Here is a 17,975-nt window from a genome sequence, read left to right on the forward strand (position 1 = left end):
CTTCCTGAGCCCCCGGGGGGGGGCGCGCTGGGCACACTCTTCTCTCCCTGGGACGTGAGCCACACCAGAGGCCCGGGCAAGGGTCAGCTCACGCCACGGCCCGGGTTCCGACCCAAAGAGAGTTCTTTTTGAAATACAGAAGCGCGAGCCCAAACGATGGCACCTGTACTTCGTGTAAACTTTGCTGTTGCCTGAGTAAATCACCCTTTTAATTAATTAATTAATTAATTAATTTATGTTTGAGAGAGAGAGTGAGCTGGGGAGGAGCAGAGAGAGAGGGAGAGAGAATCTTTTTAAATTTTTTTTTAACATTTATTTATTATTGAGAGACACAGAGACACAGAGTGTGAGTAGGGGAAGGGTAGAGAGAGGGGGAGACACAGAATCCGAAGCAGGCTCCAGGCTCTGAGCTGTGAGCGCAGAGCCCGACGCGGGGCTCGAACCCACAAACCGCGAGATCATGAGCTGAGCCAACACCAAGAGTACGTCAAGAGTCAGACGCTTAACTGACTGAGCCACCCAGGCGCTCAGAGAGAGAGAGAGAAAGAGAATCTTAAGCAGGCCCCATGCTTAGCACGGAGCCCAGCGTGGGGCTCAATCCCACAACTCTGGGATCCTGACCTGAGCTAAAATCAACAGTCGGACACTCAACCCCTACCGAGCCACCCAGCCGCCCCTATTTATTATTCTAAACAGACACAGCCAGGACTGGCCCGGCCCCCCTCCTTTTTTTTAAGTTTATTTTTTTATTTTTTAGTAATCTCCCAACGTGGGACTCGAACCCACGATCCTGAGATCAAGAGTCCCACACTCTTCCACCTGAGCCAGCCAGGCATCCCCTGAGCAAAGAATCCTTTTAAACTGGGTTTAAAAAGTTGTTACGAAACACACTCCTCAGAAACAAAAAAGTTGAAAGAGAAAGGAAGGGTGGCTCCCAGGGTAGCCCGTGGCACGAGCCCGTGAAGGGAGCTTCTCTGCGTGTCAGATCAGGCCCACGCGTGTTTTCACTGACGTGCTCTGCGTCCTGCTGTGGCTGCGCCGGAGGGGAGAGCGTTAGCCTTCTCTCTTAACCTCGGGTCATGGGGTGGAAACTCAGCAGCCGACGTGTGTCCTGTTCTTTCAACAGTGTGTCCCAACGGCCACCCCTGCTCTGTGGGAGAGGTGAGTCGTGGTGTCCGGGGAGGGGGGCGGGGCCCAAAACGTCTGTTCCTGCAGATCTGAGGCTGGAGCGGTGGGCGTGGAGGAAAAGGCTGATGAGGGTCTTGACCTCTAGGAGAGCCCAGACCCTTTTGAAGGCTGTTGAAGGTGACCAAAGGGCGCCGCGGGTCTCCACGCGTAACCCTCTACTGGGGGGCTGTGCTGGGCCCTGTGGGATGTGCTCGGGTGCGGAGCAGTGTTCCTGGCTTCGAGTCACCAGATGCCAGTAGCACCCGTGTCCCCAGCGTGACAACCAAAAATGTCTCCAGACGTTGCCAAAGTCCCTGTGGGAGGCAAGACTGCTGCTGGCCGTCCTTCCCGGCCACTGCCACACGGGATGTGTGACACGTGTCCTTCTGTAACGGCAAGGTGTTGGCTGGTCCATAGTCTGGACTACTAGCCCAGGGAGGAGATGCGGTGTAGACACCGAGGGACAGGAAGAAGACCCCCGGGATTATAAGCCCCGGGGGAGAGGGCTGCGTGCGCCCCGTCTCTGCGTCCCGCGGCACCCGGCCGGGGCTCTGCTTGCTCAGCAGCAGGTGTTGAGTTGAACAAAGTAAGCGAGAGACCTAGACGAGAAAACCCGTCCTTCCCGGGACCGCTCTCGGCTCCGACGTTCCGCGCTCTGGGGCTTGAGGCTGCGATTCGCAGTATCCAGGAGCACCCAGTCTGATTTGGAAAAAAATGAGGTTGTGGAAGGAGCGAACCATATGTTTTGTTTTGTTTTGTTTTTTAAATAAAAAAAGTCCCAACAGAGTTGGGAACTGGGTTTGGAGGCCGCGGCAGTGTTCCCGGCGCGAGATGACAGGGCCCGGGCGTGGGCAGTCGGGGCAGCAGGGAGGAGCCGTGAGCGCGGCTCAGCCTGTCCTGCTCAAAGCCCCCGTGTCCTGGCGCACACCACGTCTGCACAGAGCACGCGCCCCAGGCCCCATGGCGCCGGCAGCCCCCTGCACGTGCCTGCCGTCCATCGCGGGCCTCGGCCTCCCGCGTGGGCTTGTGCGCCTGCAGCGACAGTCGTCCACAACTGAGCATGGCCCCGTCTGTGTGTGTCCTAGTGTGGCCGGCCGATGGAACGGAGCCACTGTGTGGACTGCGGGGCTGTAATTGGCGGGATTAACCACAGACCTGAGGACGGGTTTCTTGCTGTCACGTAAGTGAGACGGGCATTTCGTTTCAAAGCGATCCAACTACGGGTTCTGGAGCCTGATTCTATTCCAGCGGGTAACTTGATACTGAATACGGTATTAATAACTTGTGCATTTGGGCCTGTCGGATCTCAATGCCAAGGTCCCTGTGGTCATGGAACAGTGCGGTGTCTGATCTGTCACTGGCTGACTGGCCTTTGGCCTTTTTTTTTTTTTAAATGTTTATTCTTAGAGAGCAGGGGAGGGGCAGAGAGAGGGAGACACAGAATCCAAAACAGGCTCCAGGCTGTGAGCGGTCAGCACAGAACCTGACATGGGGCTCGAACCCACAAACCGCGAGATCATGACCTGAGCCGAAGTCGGACGCTCAATCGACTGAGCCCCCCAGGCGCCCTTTAAGTTTCTGGGGGTTTTTTGCAGAAATTTTGGTTTTTCAAAGATTTTATTTATTTTATCTTTTGAAAAGTATATTTGTTTATTTTGAGGGAGACAGAGACAGCATGAGAGGGGGAGGAGCAGAGAGAGAATCCCAAGCAGGCTCCCAGCTGCCAGCACAGAGTCCAATGCGGGGCTCGGACATAAGAACCGCGAGATCGTGAATTGAGCCGAAGTCGGACGCTCAACCGACGGAGCCCCCCAGGCGCCCCTGACTGGCCTCTTCTCTGTAAATAAGGCCACACATGGATACATACTTGCATTAACACCTGTTATTCAGAGGTCTTCTGTTCGGGCCTGGGGCGTGGCCCCTGTAGAGATACGCTTGCCATACGCAAGTGACCTGGTTCAGAGCGACAGTTAAATCTGCGAAGCCACGATGTGGGCATTTTTCTATCTGAGCCCAGGCCGTCTCACTTGGAGCCTCTCAGCTGCCACCACTGTTTGCGGGACGTGAAGGAGACAGAGTCCGTCTTATCAAACAGTCCTGGGCTGGTGTCCTGATCCCAGCCTTCTCTCGAGAGGAGTGTGGCTCTCCGTGCTCCCCCAGAGGGCAGCTGGGGCCCCTCCGTGGCCATCACATTTTCGCCAGTCTGCTGCCATTACAGTTTAAAATATCCTAGCCTGTTATCGCCACAAACCGTCGGAACGTCCCAGAATCTCCAGTGTTTTTGCAGCTGTCTGTCCTGCTGTGCCTCCCACCTGGGTGCGACACGAAATTCTTTGCCGGGCCTTCCATCCCATTTCTGATTTGGGGAAAATGAGATCGGGGTGCACATGCCCCCGATGTCCACGTCACCTGTCCCTAGCCTACTTAGGGACAGTGGACAGTGGAAGGAGCAGGTGCAGACCCCTGTCTGGACACGCGGCTCGGGGGCAGCACAGGTGGCCGCTCGGGTCAGCCGCCTCACGCTGAGAATGACGCGGGCTGCCGGTCAGACGGGAAGGTGAGGCTGGAAGGGGGACGCCCCGAGGCGAGTGGTCCCGGCGACGAGTACCATGGCACCATTCTCTTCCAAATGCCAACCTCATCTGCCGGCCCGAGACTCCGAGGTGTGCCCCTGGGGCCGAGGAGAGATGGCCGTCTTCAGTCTCTACCCTGTCTTCTCTCGTCCTCTCCAGAAACCACGCAGACAGAACGCAGACTGGCCACGTGCTGGGAGTCGCGCTGGGCAGACGCGAGACGGTGGTGTCCGACCGACAGCTGGCCCCCGCGGTCTTCCTGCTCCTACGACTGCTCACCCACCTGGCCATGCTCCTGGGGGCGGCCCAGAGTCCTGAGGTACGGCCCGCAAGCCTCGCGTTCGGTCGCGAATTTGTAACGACCCGCCAGTCGTTTTGTCCAAAAAGTGCTGGCCACCTCCTGCGGGTCAGGAGTACGTATTTGTTGCCAAATCCACAAAGTAGCGTAAGGTTCACGCACCCCTCGTTTCCCCGCCGGCGGGGGGCCCTACGCATCAGGTTCCGTAAAATCCATTTTCTTTGTTTTTAATTTTTTGAGTGTTTATTTTTGAGAGAGAGACAGAGCATGAGCAGGGGAGGGGCAGAGACAGAGGGAGACACAGAATCCGAAACGGGCTCCAGGCTCCGAGCTGTCAGTACAGAGCCTGAAGCGGGGCCCGAACCCACGAACCGTGAGATCACAAACTGAGCTGAAGTCGGACGCTCAACCGACTGAACCACCCAGGTGCCCCAATGTTTATTTGCTTTTGAGAGAGATAGAGAGCGAGCAGGGGAGGGGCAGAGAGAGAGGAGTTACAGAATCAGAAGCAGGCTCCAGGCTCTGAGCTGTCAGCACAGAGCCTGACGCAGGGCTCGAACCCACGGACCGTGAGATCATGACCTGAGCCGAAGTCGGACGCTCAACCGACTGAACCACCCTGGCGCCCCAATGTTTATTTGCTTTTGAGAGAGATAGAGAGCGAGCAGGGGAGGGGCAGAGAGAGAGGAGACACGGAATCCAAAGCAGGCTCCAGGCTCCGAGCTGTCAGTACAGAGCCTGACGCGGGGCCCGAACCCACGAACTGCGAGATCACGACCTGAGCCCCCCAGGCGCCCTGGCAAAATAAGTCTTATTATCAAAGTTTAAACAAACACTCCGCGTCTCGGTGCACACTGGGAGCGGGGAGGTTACTCGACCTCGACGTTACCCGTGTCTTCGCTGGAGCTCGGGGGAAGAAAGCGCAGCGCGTCCCCTCGAAGTTAATGAACCATGACGGCCGAACGTTGGGCCCCTGAGGGTTTATTTACTTGTTTGTTTTGGGTTTGCGTGCAGTGTAGCTTTAACGAGCTAGGGATGAGGCTGTTCCTACGTGCTTGCACACGTGACCGTATGAACGTGTGCCCTAACGCGTGAGGGACACGCGTGTTTTCAATGAGGTGAGAGCAGGGCCGCGTGGGCCCGAGGTCACGCTGACGATGTCACAGGGTCACTTTCGCCGCCCCGCCGCCTCTGTGCGCGGGGTGCTTCCGCCCCTCCCCAGCGCCCTCTGACTCGGCCCTGGCCGTCCTTCCTGGGGACGTGTGCCAGGCCCACCGGCTCCCCGCAGACAAGATCTCGTGTCCCTCGCAGGCTGTGATAAACATCATCAAGCCTCCGGTGAGGGACCCCAGAGGGTTTCTGCAGCAGCACATCCGGCAGGACCTGGAGCAGTTGACGAGGACGCTGGGCAGGAGCGCCGACGAGGCCATCAACGCCGTGCACCTCGTCCTGCGCAGCCTCCTGGGAAGGCAGCGCCACCCCTCCGGCCAGAGTGAGCTCGAGGGGCGAGGGGGGGGGGGGCTGGTCACTCCTCACGACGCCGGGGACGGATAAGGGAAGCGGGGTGGGGTGTGGGGACGAGCGGAGGGAAGGGTGGCTCTTGTCTTTGCGCTCCCCCCCCCCCCGGGTCAGCACGTGAGCACAGAGGCGTCACATGTGTGCGCATGTGCGGGGAGGCCGTGCGTCGTCCAGGGCGGGCAGGGCGTCTGAGTCCCCACCGTCCAGAGACCAGTGTCTGCTCCTCTGTTGAGACTTGTCCTCTTTGGACCCCTGGCCTGTGTGGCCCCTTCTTTTGCTATAAGGACACGCAGTCCGGGGTTACCTGCCCGTGTGCCCGTGTCCACAGTTGGTCCCGTGGAAAAGGGGGCTACAGACCACTGTGGTCACTGAGCCAATGTTCCACTTTAAAGACTGAAACCCGTGGAAAGGGAAGGTCTTCAAGGTGACGTAGCAGAATGGCTATTTCTGAGTGGCGGCGTTGAGAGTCACTTTATTTTCTTTCTGTTTCTATCTTCACCACGATCCTGGGCTTGCTGGGAGCAGCAGGGACCGTTTTGAAACACAGGTTAATTTAGCAACAAGTGCCCCGCATCCCCCCCTCGTCCCCCCGCTGGAAGGGAGCGTGACTTTGGTCTCGGCTTTAGTCAGTGTTTACGTAGCTGCTGTGGTTTCTTTTCCTTGGGTAACGTGTGTTTCCTTGTAGGAATTTTCAATTTCGATGGGAAGCTGTCATCCAGAGAGTTCCGAAACAGCTGGGAGAAGGCCATGCAGACACTCATTCTCCCTGAGCTGGAGGTACGCGGCCCTGGCGGCCGGCTGGGAGCCCACGGGTGGGTGTCCTGGGAGCGTCCTGGGCGCTTGGGCTGTGCGTCGTCCCTCGCGCAAGGGCCGTGGGGCCGCTGGCGGAACCCCAGGCGCAGGTGTGGACCACCGGCCCCTCTGCCATTCTGCTGTCCCCGTGCCCTCCGTCCCGGAGGCCGGGCTGGCCGGTTGAGGAATTACTGTGAGTCCAGGAGGGGTAGGTGGCTTTCTGTCGGCTACTTTTAATGGCGAGAACGGCAGGTAGGGAGACAGACTCGCGTGTAGATGCCCAGCAAAAATGCACGGGTACTCGTGGATTCACCGCTCCTCAGATAAGAACGGTACTGGGAGTAAATACACCCGGAGGGAGATAAAAGCCACCCAGTAAAAGGATGCGGATACAGTTCGGGTCTCTGGGTCTCTCATCTGGGGAGACGTGAGCCCACAGGCAAGGAACCTGAAAACCGTCGTGAAAGAGAACTTGGTCGCTTGCTAAACCGGGGAGGGCGGACGCCCTACCTTGCCCACTGGCGGAGCCCCCGTGTCGCGGTCTGCGTGAGCGGCCTCGCCTCCAGAACCCTGTGCTGCTCTCGCCCCCAGCACCAGCATCTGCAGAAAGCACTGCTGACCGTCACCACCCAGATCAGCCAGGACGAGCGGCTCAGCTCCAACCCCGTGGCCAGGATCGTGTACGGTGACCCCGGGGCCTTCCTGCCTCACCTGCCCCAGAAGAGCGTGGTCCACTGCTCTAAGATGTGGGCCTGCAGGAGGAGGGTCACGGTCGAGTATCTGCAGCACGTCGTGGAGCAGAATTCTGGCAAAGACACAGTGCCCATCCTCCGGAAGTTCCTGCAGAAGGTAAGGCTGCCCCTGAGTGACCCCCTGCCCGTGTCCCTGCGGACGCGAAGGCCTGGCTGTTACTCAGTCACACGGGGCATGTAACCGACTACCTCGGTGCTCTGCCTTTTTTTTTTTTAACGTTTATTTTATTTTTGAGAGAAGAGACACAGAGCGTGAGCGGGGGAGGGGCAGAGAGAGAGGGAGACGGAGACACAGAATCCGAAGCAGGCTCCAGGCTCTGAGCTGTCAGCACAGAGCCGGACGCGGGGCTCAAACCCATGAACCGGGAGATCAGGACCTGGTCCGAAGTCGGGCGCCTAACTGACTGAGTCCCCCGGGTGTCCCAGGGCTCTGCTTTCTTGCTGGACCACCTGTGGCAGGGGAGGGTAGGTTCCTCATGCACGTCAGGCCGTGAGGCAGTTTGAAGCATAAAGTCACAGAGGAAATACACCGGTCGGAGTTGGCAGGAGTCAGGAATCCGTAAAGAACGTGAGAGCCGGGATGGTATCTCCCCGGGTCACTCAGCAGGAAGGAGCAGAACTCAGGTCATCCCGGGGGGTGCCCGTCCACCATCCTGGCCCCGGTGCCGGAAGCGCTTGGCCATCAGTGAGGGTCTGTGGAAAGAAAAAGCTTTTTTCGTGGGGAACACGTAACCAGAATGAAACCAACAGACAAAAAGAGTCTGCCGTGTCCCAGACTCGGCCTCAGAAGGAAGAAAGGTGTTGGGGGTGGGGGGAAGGGAGCAGTGAACGGTCTCGTCGGGCCGAGACCGGAAACAGGCCCCATTTGAGCCTCGTGCCCCCTGAAACTTCGCCTTCTGTGGTAGCGTCTGTCTCCCCCGCCCCGCCGTGTACCAGCGTTGGCTTTCGGGACAAGTGCGACGACTGTCGGTCAGCGGGAGGGCAGGAGCCCAAGCAGGGAGGGTCTCCTGGGGCTCCGACGACACACGGGAGCGACGCCGGGTGCCGGCGCCTAAATCCCCAGCCTCTGCTCTTGGCAGATTCCCGCACAGCCAGCCCATCGCCGGGGCCCAGGAGGCCGGTTTCTTTGCCGAGTGTTCGGCAGACACGTGTGACGTGTCAGCCCCGTGACGGCAGGGACCGTGTCCCGCTGGCGTCTCCGTCCCTAGCGTGCACGGTGTCCTGCTGGCAGGCGGTAGGCACTTGTGAAGGACGGAAACGGCCTTTTCCTGTTCCCGAGGAGCCCACGGGGGGGCGCGTCACGTGAAATGGCGCCTCGACCGGCTCCGATGCAAACCCGGGTCCTGAGCCAGCCCCGGAGCCCGTGTCCCCAGGAACGTGGGACAGGTGAACTCACATGCGGCCTGGCGGTCTTCCCTCGGCAGGAGGCAGAGCTGAGGCTGGTGAAATCACTGCCTGAGATCTTGGCCCTGCAGAGGGATCTAGTGAAGCAGTTCCAGAACGTTTCGGAAGCTGACTACCAGTCCATCCGAGCTTTTATCAGCAGTCACCACGAAGGTACGTCTCCGCTCCAGGAGGAGGTCAGCGCCAGCGGTGTTTGGGGGTTCGCAGAGACCGCTGCAGCCAGCCCGGGGCTCGGGGCCTCTGTCCCCTCAGCCTTCAGTGCGAAGTAACGGGTGCCGTGAATCCCAAAAGCCCAAAAGAGGCTTGGCTGCGGCTGAAACTCGGCGTCCGCACTCACACACGCTGGCGAGGCCGGAGACGCAGAGCCGGGCCCTTCCCAAAGAGCGCGCGACGATGTTGGTCGGACCCGACTGGGTAGGGGTTTTCACGGGGCCCTTAGGAGGTGTTTTGTCGGACAGATGGGTTGAAGCAGTTACTCCGCAAGAGGATCCGTATCTTTCTGTCGACATGGAACAAGCTGAGGATGTCGCTGCAGACCAGTGGTAGGTGCCACGCTCCCTGTCTCCCGCCCAACCCTGGTCCGTGAGTCTCTGGGCACAGGTGTCGGGGGCAAGCGAACTAACATACCACGAGAGAAGTAACCCGTGGGTCATCTCGGATCTGCGGATGTGGGCTCAGGAAGGAGCTGAGATCGTTTGAAACCGGTGGGCGCGTGAGGGCGGTGGGGACAGAGCGCGCAGAGCGACCCCGGCTCCAGCTCGTCCCCACTTGGGAAGCGCCCGCGGGCTCGGGCGCCGGCCTGGAGGTGGCGGGAGCGGCGGCGTGGAGGTGAGCGGAGGCCTCTCTGCTGAGGGCTCCCCGTCCTCCCAAGGTGAAATCAAGCTGCCCGAAGAATACTGCGACGCCGACCTGGACGAGGACACCGACTTCGAGGTCATTCTGCCGCGTCGCCGGGGCCGGGGCCTCTGCTCCACTGCCTTAGTCAGCTATTTGATCAGGCTGCACAACGAAATGGTCTACGCGGTGGGAGAGTTCTCCGGAGAAAACAACGGGTGAGCGCACGGCCGGCCGTGGGAGCCGTGTCTGAGATGGGGGTCGCGGGGCCGCGGGGGCGGGCACACTTCCCTGCCTCGGCCGGGTGCACGGGCCCGGGCAGCGCGCTCGCCCGCCGGGACGGAGGGGGGGAGCCGGGAGCCCGCTCCGGGTGGGTCCCCGAGCGCCGCGTCTGTGTGTCCCTCAGCTACACGGTCGATGCCTCCGAGGTCACGGACCTGCACGTCATCAGTTACGAAGTCGAGCGGGACCTCGTGCCCCTGATCCTCTCCAACTGCCAGTACAGGGTGGAGCAGGGCCAGGAGACCCTGCAGGAGTTCGACCTGGAGAAGATCCAGCGCCAGGTCACCGGCCGCTTCCTCCAGGGCAAACCCAGGCTCACGCTCAAGGTGCGGCTGTACCCCCCCCCCGCCCCCCCCACGGGACTTGTCGGGCCGGCACGTCTGTTTTGTGAAAGTTGGCCTTGCATCCCAGCTGTTTTCTGAGCGAGACGGGCACAGGGATGACCGTCCAGCCGTGCGGTCCCCCCAGAGGCCAGAACCTGGGTCCCCTCCGTACCTCTGGGCCTCTTCAGGTCCCCGTGGACTTGCTGGATTTCTCAGTGTCGTTAATGGCATCGCCTCTGCCCCTGACAGCCCCTGGCGGCCACCTGCCTTCACGCTCCACACACAGCCTGTCACCCGACACCACGGCACCTGTGTAACTGCCACAGGCCCACTGCTCCCTGCCTTCCGAGTCTTAGGCCACATTCCCGAACCACATCTGGCCCACGTCGCTCCCTGGCGACGGCCCTGAGGCCGACTGGTGTCCCGGTGCGCGTGGGGTAACGCCCACACTGCTTGTCGCAGCCCTTCTCCAGCCGGTTGATTCACACACCGAGCCGCCCTCCCTCCCTGAACACACTGTGCACCTACACATCTCTGTTCTTTCACCTGGGCTGTTCTTGTCCCTGCCGGGTCCAGTCGGGGACACTGGTTCCGTGTGTGTGCTCCCTCGCTGCCGGCGGTGAAGCCCTGACCTGTTGCACCCAGGGCTGTCTTAACCCGCTCTGCTGTCCCGTTGTCTGTGCCCCGTAGTGGTTGGGGGAGTACAGGAACGGGAGGTCCCCGTGTACCTGCTCCCCCCAGTGGCCGGCAAGCCTTTAGCATTCGGCGTGTCGTAACCTGCTTGGCCATCGAGGCGAGGCCGGGTCCCTTGCCGCGTCACTGTTTCTGTAGACCGTGGGTCAAACACAGACCTCACACGGCCGCCAAGAGGGGCACGCTCTGTCCGGCGACATGCTGAGGAGCACGGGCCTGCCGTTGCGTCACTGCTCAGGAATAGAGTTGTCGTCGGACAGAAACCTCCGCGGTGGATTCCATCTCCAAAGGCTGTTTTCTTTGTCAATTCAGGGAATCCCCACTCTGGTGCACAGACGTGACTGGAACTATGAGCATCTCTTTGCGGACATCAAGAGCAAAATGCCACAGGTGATCACAGCACACCACCCTGCTCGCACGGTGCTTTTACCCGGTGGTGGTGGCTTCCTCTTGGGGAGGACCGCTCAGCCTTGCTGGGAGCACCGCCAGGTTCCAGCGGCCTCCCTGCATTCCCTGAGCCCACTGTTCTTTCCAGAAGGCCAGCAGGGCAGCAAATCAGCAAGAGTTCTCTTGTTGAAACCTGGTGGTAGTTTCTTAGTCATGATGTCAGACCACGCGTGCTGATGCAAAAGGTCCAGAGAACTTACCTATTCCCGCTCTTTGGACTTGTGTGTGTGTGTGTGTGTGTGTGTGTGTGTGTGTGTGTGTGAGCACGCACGCGACCGTGCAAATATCCTCACAAGGTTGCTTGGAGGACTGTGAGTTCACGTCAATTTCTGTAAAGTGTCTGGGGCACTGCTGCCCCAGAATCACCGAGCATTAACTGTCATTATTGGTAGGTCTCTCACCTTAAGGCCTTGGCCGTGAAGTAGGTAAGCCCGCTTGCCGGTTATGAGGCACAAGAAACCCCCAGCCACGGACCCCTGTCCCGCCTTTGATTTCCTAGAAACCCCTCCACAACGCGGCCATCAGCGCCATCTGCGGACAGCTGCAGTCCTACAGCGATGCCTGTGAGGCCCTGTCGCTCGTAGAAGTCACTTTGGGGTTCCTGAGCACGGCTGGCGGCAACCCCAACATGTCTTTGAACGTGTACGTCCAGGACGTGCTGCGCATGGGCGAGCAGACAGCACTGGTTCTGAAGGTGGGTCTTGCTTGGGGCTCCGCTGCAGCCTCATCCACGCTGCCCTCCCCACTGCCTGCCGGGATTTGCGCCTCGAAGGGAGTCCCCACCTGGGCGACCTCCGGAAAGGGCAGGAGGTGAGAGTGGCATGTCAAGGCGAGGCCCAGCGCGACAGCCACCCTCTCGCCATGGGAAGGGGCTCTGAGATATGGCGGGGGAGGGGTGGCGCTTTGGAGGCGAGGCCAGCGGCTGGTGCACAGCTATGGGAAGAGAGGAGCCCGGGGCAAAAGTGCAGCCCTGCCCGCCTGTTCCCTCCCGGCCCCGCCTCCTGCCCTGGAGCCTGTCCCCGCCCAGCCCCCACTCCTGCTTGGGGAGCCTGGCCCTCCCGGCCCCGCCTCCCGCTCAGGAGCCTGTCGCTTTCAGGCCTTACACCGATGCCAGCTGAAGCACACGATCGCACTGTGGCAGCTCCTGTCGGCCCACCGGTCGGAACAGCTGCTCCGTCTGCACAAGGTGGGTGCAGCCCCACCCCGCTGGGCTGGGGGCCGCCCTCTGTCCTCCCAGCCAGCCTCTTACTGCCTCTCTTCTTCTCTATTCTAGGAGCCCTTCAGGGAAATCAGTGCCAGGTACAAAGTTGGTCTCAGCCCAGACAATGCCAAGTGCCTTCGCACTTTCCTGAACCAGACTGACCTCGACTCCTTCCTCCTGGAGCTTCATGAAATGATGATCCTGAAACTGAAGAGCCCCCAGGCCGAGGGCAACTTCAACCCAGAGTGGAGGTACGGGTTCGCTCGCGGGTGGGACCTGCACACACGGGGTGCCCTGTGGTCTTTCCCGTGACCTTCTGCAGACGTGGAAGGAGCTCCCGTCTGACCTCTGAAGCCCGTGCCCTGCTGTTTTAACCTTTCCAGGCCCCCAGCAGATTGGCCCTTTGGCTTTGATCTCTGCTGGGTTTTTATTTCTTTTTTTCTTTTAATGTTTAATTATTTCTGAGAGAGGAGAGAGAGCGGAGGAGATAAAGAGAGAGAAAGGGATGGAGGATCCAGAGCGGGCTCTGCACTTACAGCAGAGAACCTACCAACCGCAAGATCACAACCTGAGCCAAAGTCAGATGCTTAACCGACGGAGCCACACAGGCACCCCTGCTGGGCTTTTAAAAATAATTACTGAAGTCATATATTCTGGTTGTGACAAGCGTACTTATGTCAGAGATGTGCATTTTATTTTTAAATTTTTTTTGTTGAAATACAGTATACGGTGTTATATTTGTTTCTGGTTTGCAATATAGTCATTGAACAATTTTATGCATTACTCAGTGCTCATCATGGGAAGTGGACCCAATCTCCTTCACCTATTTCACCCATTCCCCACCCACCTGCCCCCTGGTAATGGTCAGTTAGTTCTCTATAGTCAAGAGTCTGTTTCTTGGTTTGCCTTTCTTTTCTTCCCTTTGCTCATTTGTTTTGTTTCTTAAATTCTACATTTGAGTGAAATCATGTTATTTTCTTTCTCTGACTTATTTCACTTATAATTATACGATCTAGCTCCATCCATGTCATTGCAAATGGCTAGATCTCAATCTTTTTTATGGCTAATATTCCAGTGTGTGTATACGTGTGGGTGTATATACATCTTCTTTATCCATTCAGCAGTTGATGGACATTTGGGCTCTTTCCATAGCTTGTTGTTGATAATGCTGCTGTAAACATTGGGGTTCATGTACCCCTCTGAATCTATATTTTTGTAGCCTTTGGATAAATAATAGTACTAAATAGTAATAAATAATTGCTGGATCGTAGGGTAGTCCCATTTTTAATTTTTTTGAGGAAACTCCGTGCTGTTTTCCACAATGACTGCACTATTTTTCATTCCCACCAACAATGCGTGATGGTTCCTTTTTCTCCAAAAACCATAAAATTCCTAGGAGAAAACACTGGCAGTAGTTTCTCAATGTCAGCTGTAGAAATATTTTTCTAGCAACGTCTGCTCAGGCAAAGGGAACAAAACCAAAAATAAATTATTTGGACCACACCAAAATAAGAAGCTTTTGCACAGTGAAGGAAATCATCAACGAAACCAAAAAGCAACCCTACCAAATGGGAGAGGATGTTTGCAAGTGACATACCTTATAAAGGATTAGTACCCAAAATATATAAAGAACTTCTACAATTCCACACCAAAGAGGGAGGAGAGGGAGAGAGATGTGCATTTTAAATTTGATATAAAAAGTCACACCGATGTATAGTGTATGAGAAAACCCAACGTCGGATATTACCCGTCTTTTACGTTTTTGCCAACCTAATGGCCAAAAATAGGTGTCTTGTTTTCACTCGTATTTTCCTATTTAATGGTGAAGCTGCAGATTTCCTACTCATCTGCCATTTTTGTGTCTTTCTCTAGATTATCTCTTGGTATCTTTTAGGTTTCTTTTGGGCTATTTATCTTTTTCATAATCTTAAAAGATTTAAGATTAGGGGCACCTGGGTGGCTCAGTCCGTTGAGCGTCCGGCTTCGGCTCAGGTCATGATCTCACGGTTTGTGGGTTCGAGCCCCACGTTGGGTTCTGTGCTGACAGCTTGGAGCCTGGAGCCTGGAGCCTGCTCTGGATTCTGTGTCTCCCTCTCTCTGCCCCTCTCCCATTTGTGCACGCGCACTCCCTCTCACCCTCTCTCTTTCAAAAATAAACGTTAAATTTAAAAATATATATTTACTGGGGCGCCTGGGTGGCGCAGTCGGTTGAGCGTCCGACTTCAGCCAGGTCACGATCTCGCGGTCCGTGAGTTCGAGCCCCGCGTCGGGCTCTGGGCTGACGGCTCGGAGCCTGGAGCCTGTTTCCGATTCTGTGTCTCTCTCTCTCTCTCTCTCTCTGCCCCTCCCCTGTTCATGCTCTGTCTCTCTCTGTCCCAAAAATAAATAAACGTTGAAAAAAAATATATATATATATTTAAGATTAATCTTTGTTACAGAACCTCTGCCTCAGTCTTCAATTTCAGAAAGCCAAATCTGACAGATCTTTTTCTATAAAGACTAGAAAAACATACCAGAAGGGTCTTCCTTATCCCAAGCTTACAAAGCCCTCTGCCACATTCTCTTCTTGTGCTTTTATAGTCTTAGGTTGTCCATCTGCTTTGTTAACCAGTTTATGTTTTACGTATGATGTGAGGTAGGGATTTGCCAGCCCTGTTTTCCTAAATAGATACTCCATTCCCACTTTTCCTCGCCAGCGCGTCATCGGTGCTGTTTCCTTCCATGACGCCGTCTGGCATATGCCTGCATACGTTTATATTCCTTGAACACATTCAACAAGTCCTTCCTACCTGGGAATTTTAGTACAGAGAACAAAAGATCCCTTTCCTGGAGAATTTACCATCTTTGTTAATATAAAACATGAGATGGAATATAATCTTTTTTTGAATGGCAAGGCTTTGTGTTTATGGAGCAGATCACATTACCAGAGTGCTTAAGGGGGCGTGACCTGGCCATTAATTATCAAGGTCAGCTCTGTTCTGTGGTGTTTGTACACTTTAGTGTGGGAGGCGGCAGGCCTGTCCTGGAGCCCTTGAACCCCGGCTTCTAGTCCCCGTTCTGTAACTCGACTTCAGGATGATCCCCCTCCCCCCCCCCCCCCCCCAGCATTTCTGGTCTCAACAAGCACTTTGGTTCTATTGACTTGGAAATAGCAACGACCACTGATGGCATCTTTGCGTTAAATGGGAGAGTGCTTAACCTTCTATCTCTTGTCCCTTGGTTTTTCAGCCTGAGAGACACTCTAGTAAGTTACATGGAAACTAAAGAGGGTGAAATTCCTCCTGAACTGGAATTTCAGTTCCCAGAGGAGATACTGCTGTGCAGCTGTGTCCCCGTGTGGAGAATGGCCGCTGAACTGAAGCGAGGTCGGCAGGTGAGGTAGAGTGCTCTGCTCCTGACGGGGGACAGCGGGCTCTTCCCTCGTCTGTCACCAGCCGCCGCCTGGGCCAGGGCGTACGAGGGCGGCTGCTGGCGTGGCTCGGAACTCAAGATCCCCGGGTGCCGTGCCGCAGACAGCTGCGAGAGCCACGCTGTTCCAGGAACACGTGCACATTCCACATCGTTCCCATCGGATTATGGATACATCCCGGTGGGAGGTGAGAACTGGAGACCCCGGGAAGCTGGGACAGATCACCTTTCGGTTGCCCGGGGTGCCAAGCAGGTGCTTCTCAGCTTCCTGGAACAGGAGCCATCCGTGCCTTCGGCTCGCCGGCTGGAGTACAGCACACGCACACCCCGGCCCTTCTCACTGCAGGATGAGGAGGAGGGGAGACGGGGTTATTGACTTTGCTATTTTCTAAATTGTTCTGCACTCACAGAGGAGAATCCAGCTTGATTCTTTCTTCTGTTCCCTCTGAGTCTGAGTATTGTGCAAATATTTGTAGGTTTCCAGAAAGGTCTGCAAAAGTGCCAGACCCTTTTTTGTGTCCTCCCAAACACAAGTCAGGGCATTCAGTGCCTTGAGGCCAAACCTCCGAGACCTCACCCGGCCCCCACGGAGAGTCACTGCTGAGCTTCAAGGGTCAGAGCCAAAATGCTTTCACTGTGGAGAGCGCGGGGCCAAGTCGGGGGTACTTTTCGGGTGTTCCTTCCTCTTTTACACAATGAAGAGACTGGAGCGATGGCCACGTTTGCTTCTATTTCTAGAGGTTTTAAATTCCAAATGAAACTTGGTCAGTACACACTTGGATCAAAGGCATGGTTGCAGCATCTTTGTGGGAACTTTTAAACTGTCCGGGATCGTGCTAAATAAACGCGTCCTCCCTCTGAATCTATCTGGTCCTTCCTCCGAATCTCCACCAAGGCATAAAAAACAGACTCAGAGAGAATACAGAACCAGCTAAGTTTCTGCAAAAGGAAAAAAAAAGAGAATAGTCAACTCGATCTGCCCTGCCACGTTCCTCACTGTGAGGCAAGTGTCTCTTTTGCACAGTCTCCTTGGATACTGGTGGCCTCTGGACTGACGCCTGCTCCCAGGTGGCTGGGCACCCATCGGCACTGAGATGACCACTGTTTACAAGTCAGAGGCGAGTGTCTTCAATATACATTCTGAGTGAGTTAACGACGTGGGCAGCTTGAGATTGCGGAAACAAAACGCTGCCGGGACCACCGAACACGCGGCAGCCACAGTGGAGGGAGCTGCAGAGGGAACCGTCCTCCGTGCTCCTCAGAGTGTCCGATGAAGGGGAGCACGGTGGCCCGGGCCCCCTCAGTAATTAATCTGAAACAACACCCCCTTGAACTTAGTAACCCGTGATTGTTGTATCGTTCTAGACTATGCAATGGTACCCCCCCAACCCCCCCCCAATGGGTTGAGGTGCAGCAGGGAGGGCGCCTGTTCAGCTCGTCGACTTGCACTGGGAATCCCTTTGATTCCTCCAAGCTGGGACGGAGCTGGTGCGGCCCACCAAGGTGCTGCTCTGGTCCCTCACTGTGCCATACCTTAGCACAGTTAGGGGAGTTAGGGGTCAATATCTTGCTGTGAATCTTTTTTTGGGGCTGGGAATTTTTCCCCCCACTTTTAATGAAGGGTTTTTTAACTAAGATATTTTGTTTTGTATGCTATACCTTCAAAGCCTTAATGGTCATATCTAGATTATCTTGTTTATACAGAAATACACTGGCCTAGCACAAGCAAATGTCAATTTTATTATACTTGTCATACCTGTTTTAATAAACTTGAGTTTTGCTGCTAAAGAATCCTTCTCTCTGAGGGTAGAGCTTCAGTTTATGGCAAGTAGACATCAGCTCAGCCATGGGGAATGGTTTTGGGGTGTGTGTGTGTGTGTGTGTGTGTGTGTGTGTGGAAATGTAGATGCATCCATGTAGTGGAAGGTTCTGGACAGAAGACGTACACCCCAGTGTAGAAAGTGAGAGGTAAACCTTTTCTCGGGACAAAATGATAGCCAAGCGGGGGACCCACAGCTGGCCATCCCTGCCCGGTCTCCAGACTCCAAGCCAGAAGCTTCCACCTCGGCCTCAGAGGGCGAGCCCCCCATTCCCCGCCTGAAATGCCTTCGCCGGGAGACAGCAGCGCTGCAGCTAACCTTGTCGGAGAGCCCCCTCTGTTCACAGAGCGGGGTTGCGAGACGGGCAAACCTTTCCTCTGCAGAAGGAAAGACAGGGTAACAAGGGATAACCTGTGAGCTTCCAGCGGCCCACTTACATTCGAGCGGGAAAATCCCACTTCAG

The 17,975-nt window shown here is 56.3% G+C and overlaps 1 protein-coding gene across 6 annotated transcripts in view; it reads left to right on the forward strand.

Annotated features, from left to right (window-relative positions):
* RNF213 (ring finger protein 213) overlaps nucleotides 1-17,480 on the forward strand; it is a 106,574-nt gene extending 89,094 nt beyond the window's left edge. For all 6 annotated transcript variants that reach the window (XM_019818352.3, XM_045044707.1, XM_045044705.1 and 3 more), the window contains 15 exons: nucleotides 1,127-1,161; nucleotides 2,253-2,347; nucleotides 3,900-4,059; nucleotides 5,350-5,530; nucleotides 6,242-6,333; nucleotides 6,940-7,197; nucleotides 8,525-8,657; nucleotides 8,963-9,046; nucleotides 9,376-9,556; nucleotides 9,745-9,946; nucleotides 10,949-11,026; nucleotides 11,583-11,777; nucleotides 12,180-12,269; nucleotides 12,357-12,535; nucleotides 15,513-17,480. In XM_019818352.3, coding sequence (XP_019673911.3) covers nucleotides 1,127-1,161; nucleotides 2,253-2,347; nucleotides 3,900-4,059; nucleotides 5,350-5,530; nucleotides 6,242-6,333; nucleotides 6,940-7,197; nucleotides 8,525-8,657; nucleotides 8,963-9,046; nucleotides 9,376-9,556; nucleotides 9,745-9,946; nucleotides 10,949-11,026; nucleotides 11,583-11,777; nucleotides 12,180-12,269; nucleotides 12,357-12,535; nucleotides 15,513-15,666 — 2,117 coding nt within the window. In that variant the 3' untranslated portion in view covers nucleotides 15,667-17,480. The remainder of the gene's footprint in view (nucleotides 1-1,126; nucleotides 1,162-2,252; nucleotides 2,348-3,899; nucleotides 4,060-5,349; nucleotides 5,531-6,241; nucleotides 6,334-6,939; nucleotides 7,198-8,524; nucleotides 8,658-8,962; nucleotides 9,047-9,375; nucleotides 9,557-9,744; nucleotides 9,947-10,948; nucleotides 11,027-11,582; nucleotides 11,778-12,179; nucleotides 12,270-12,356; nucleotides 12,536-15,512) is intronic.
* The last annotated feature ends 495 nt before the right edge of the window (nucleotides 17,481-17,975 follow it).

This window comes from Felis catus, chromosome E1, assembly GCF_018350175.1.
Source record: "Felis catus isolate Fca126 chromosome E1, F.catus_Fca126_mat1.0, whole genome shotgun sequence".
In the NCBI taxonomy this organism is placed as follows: domain Eukaryota; kingdom Metazoa; phylum Chordata; class Mammalia; order Carnivora; family Felidae; genus Felis; species Felis catus.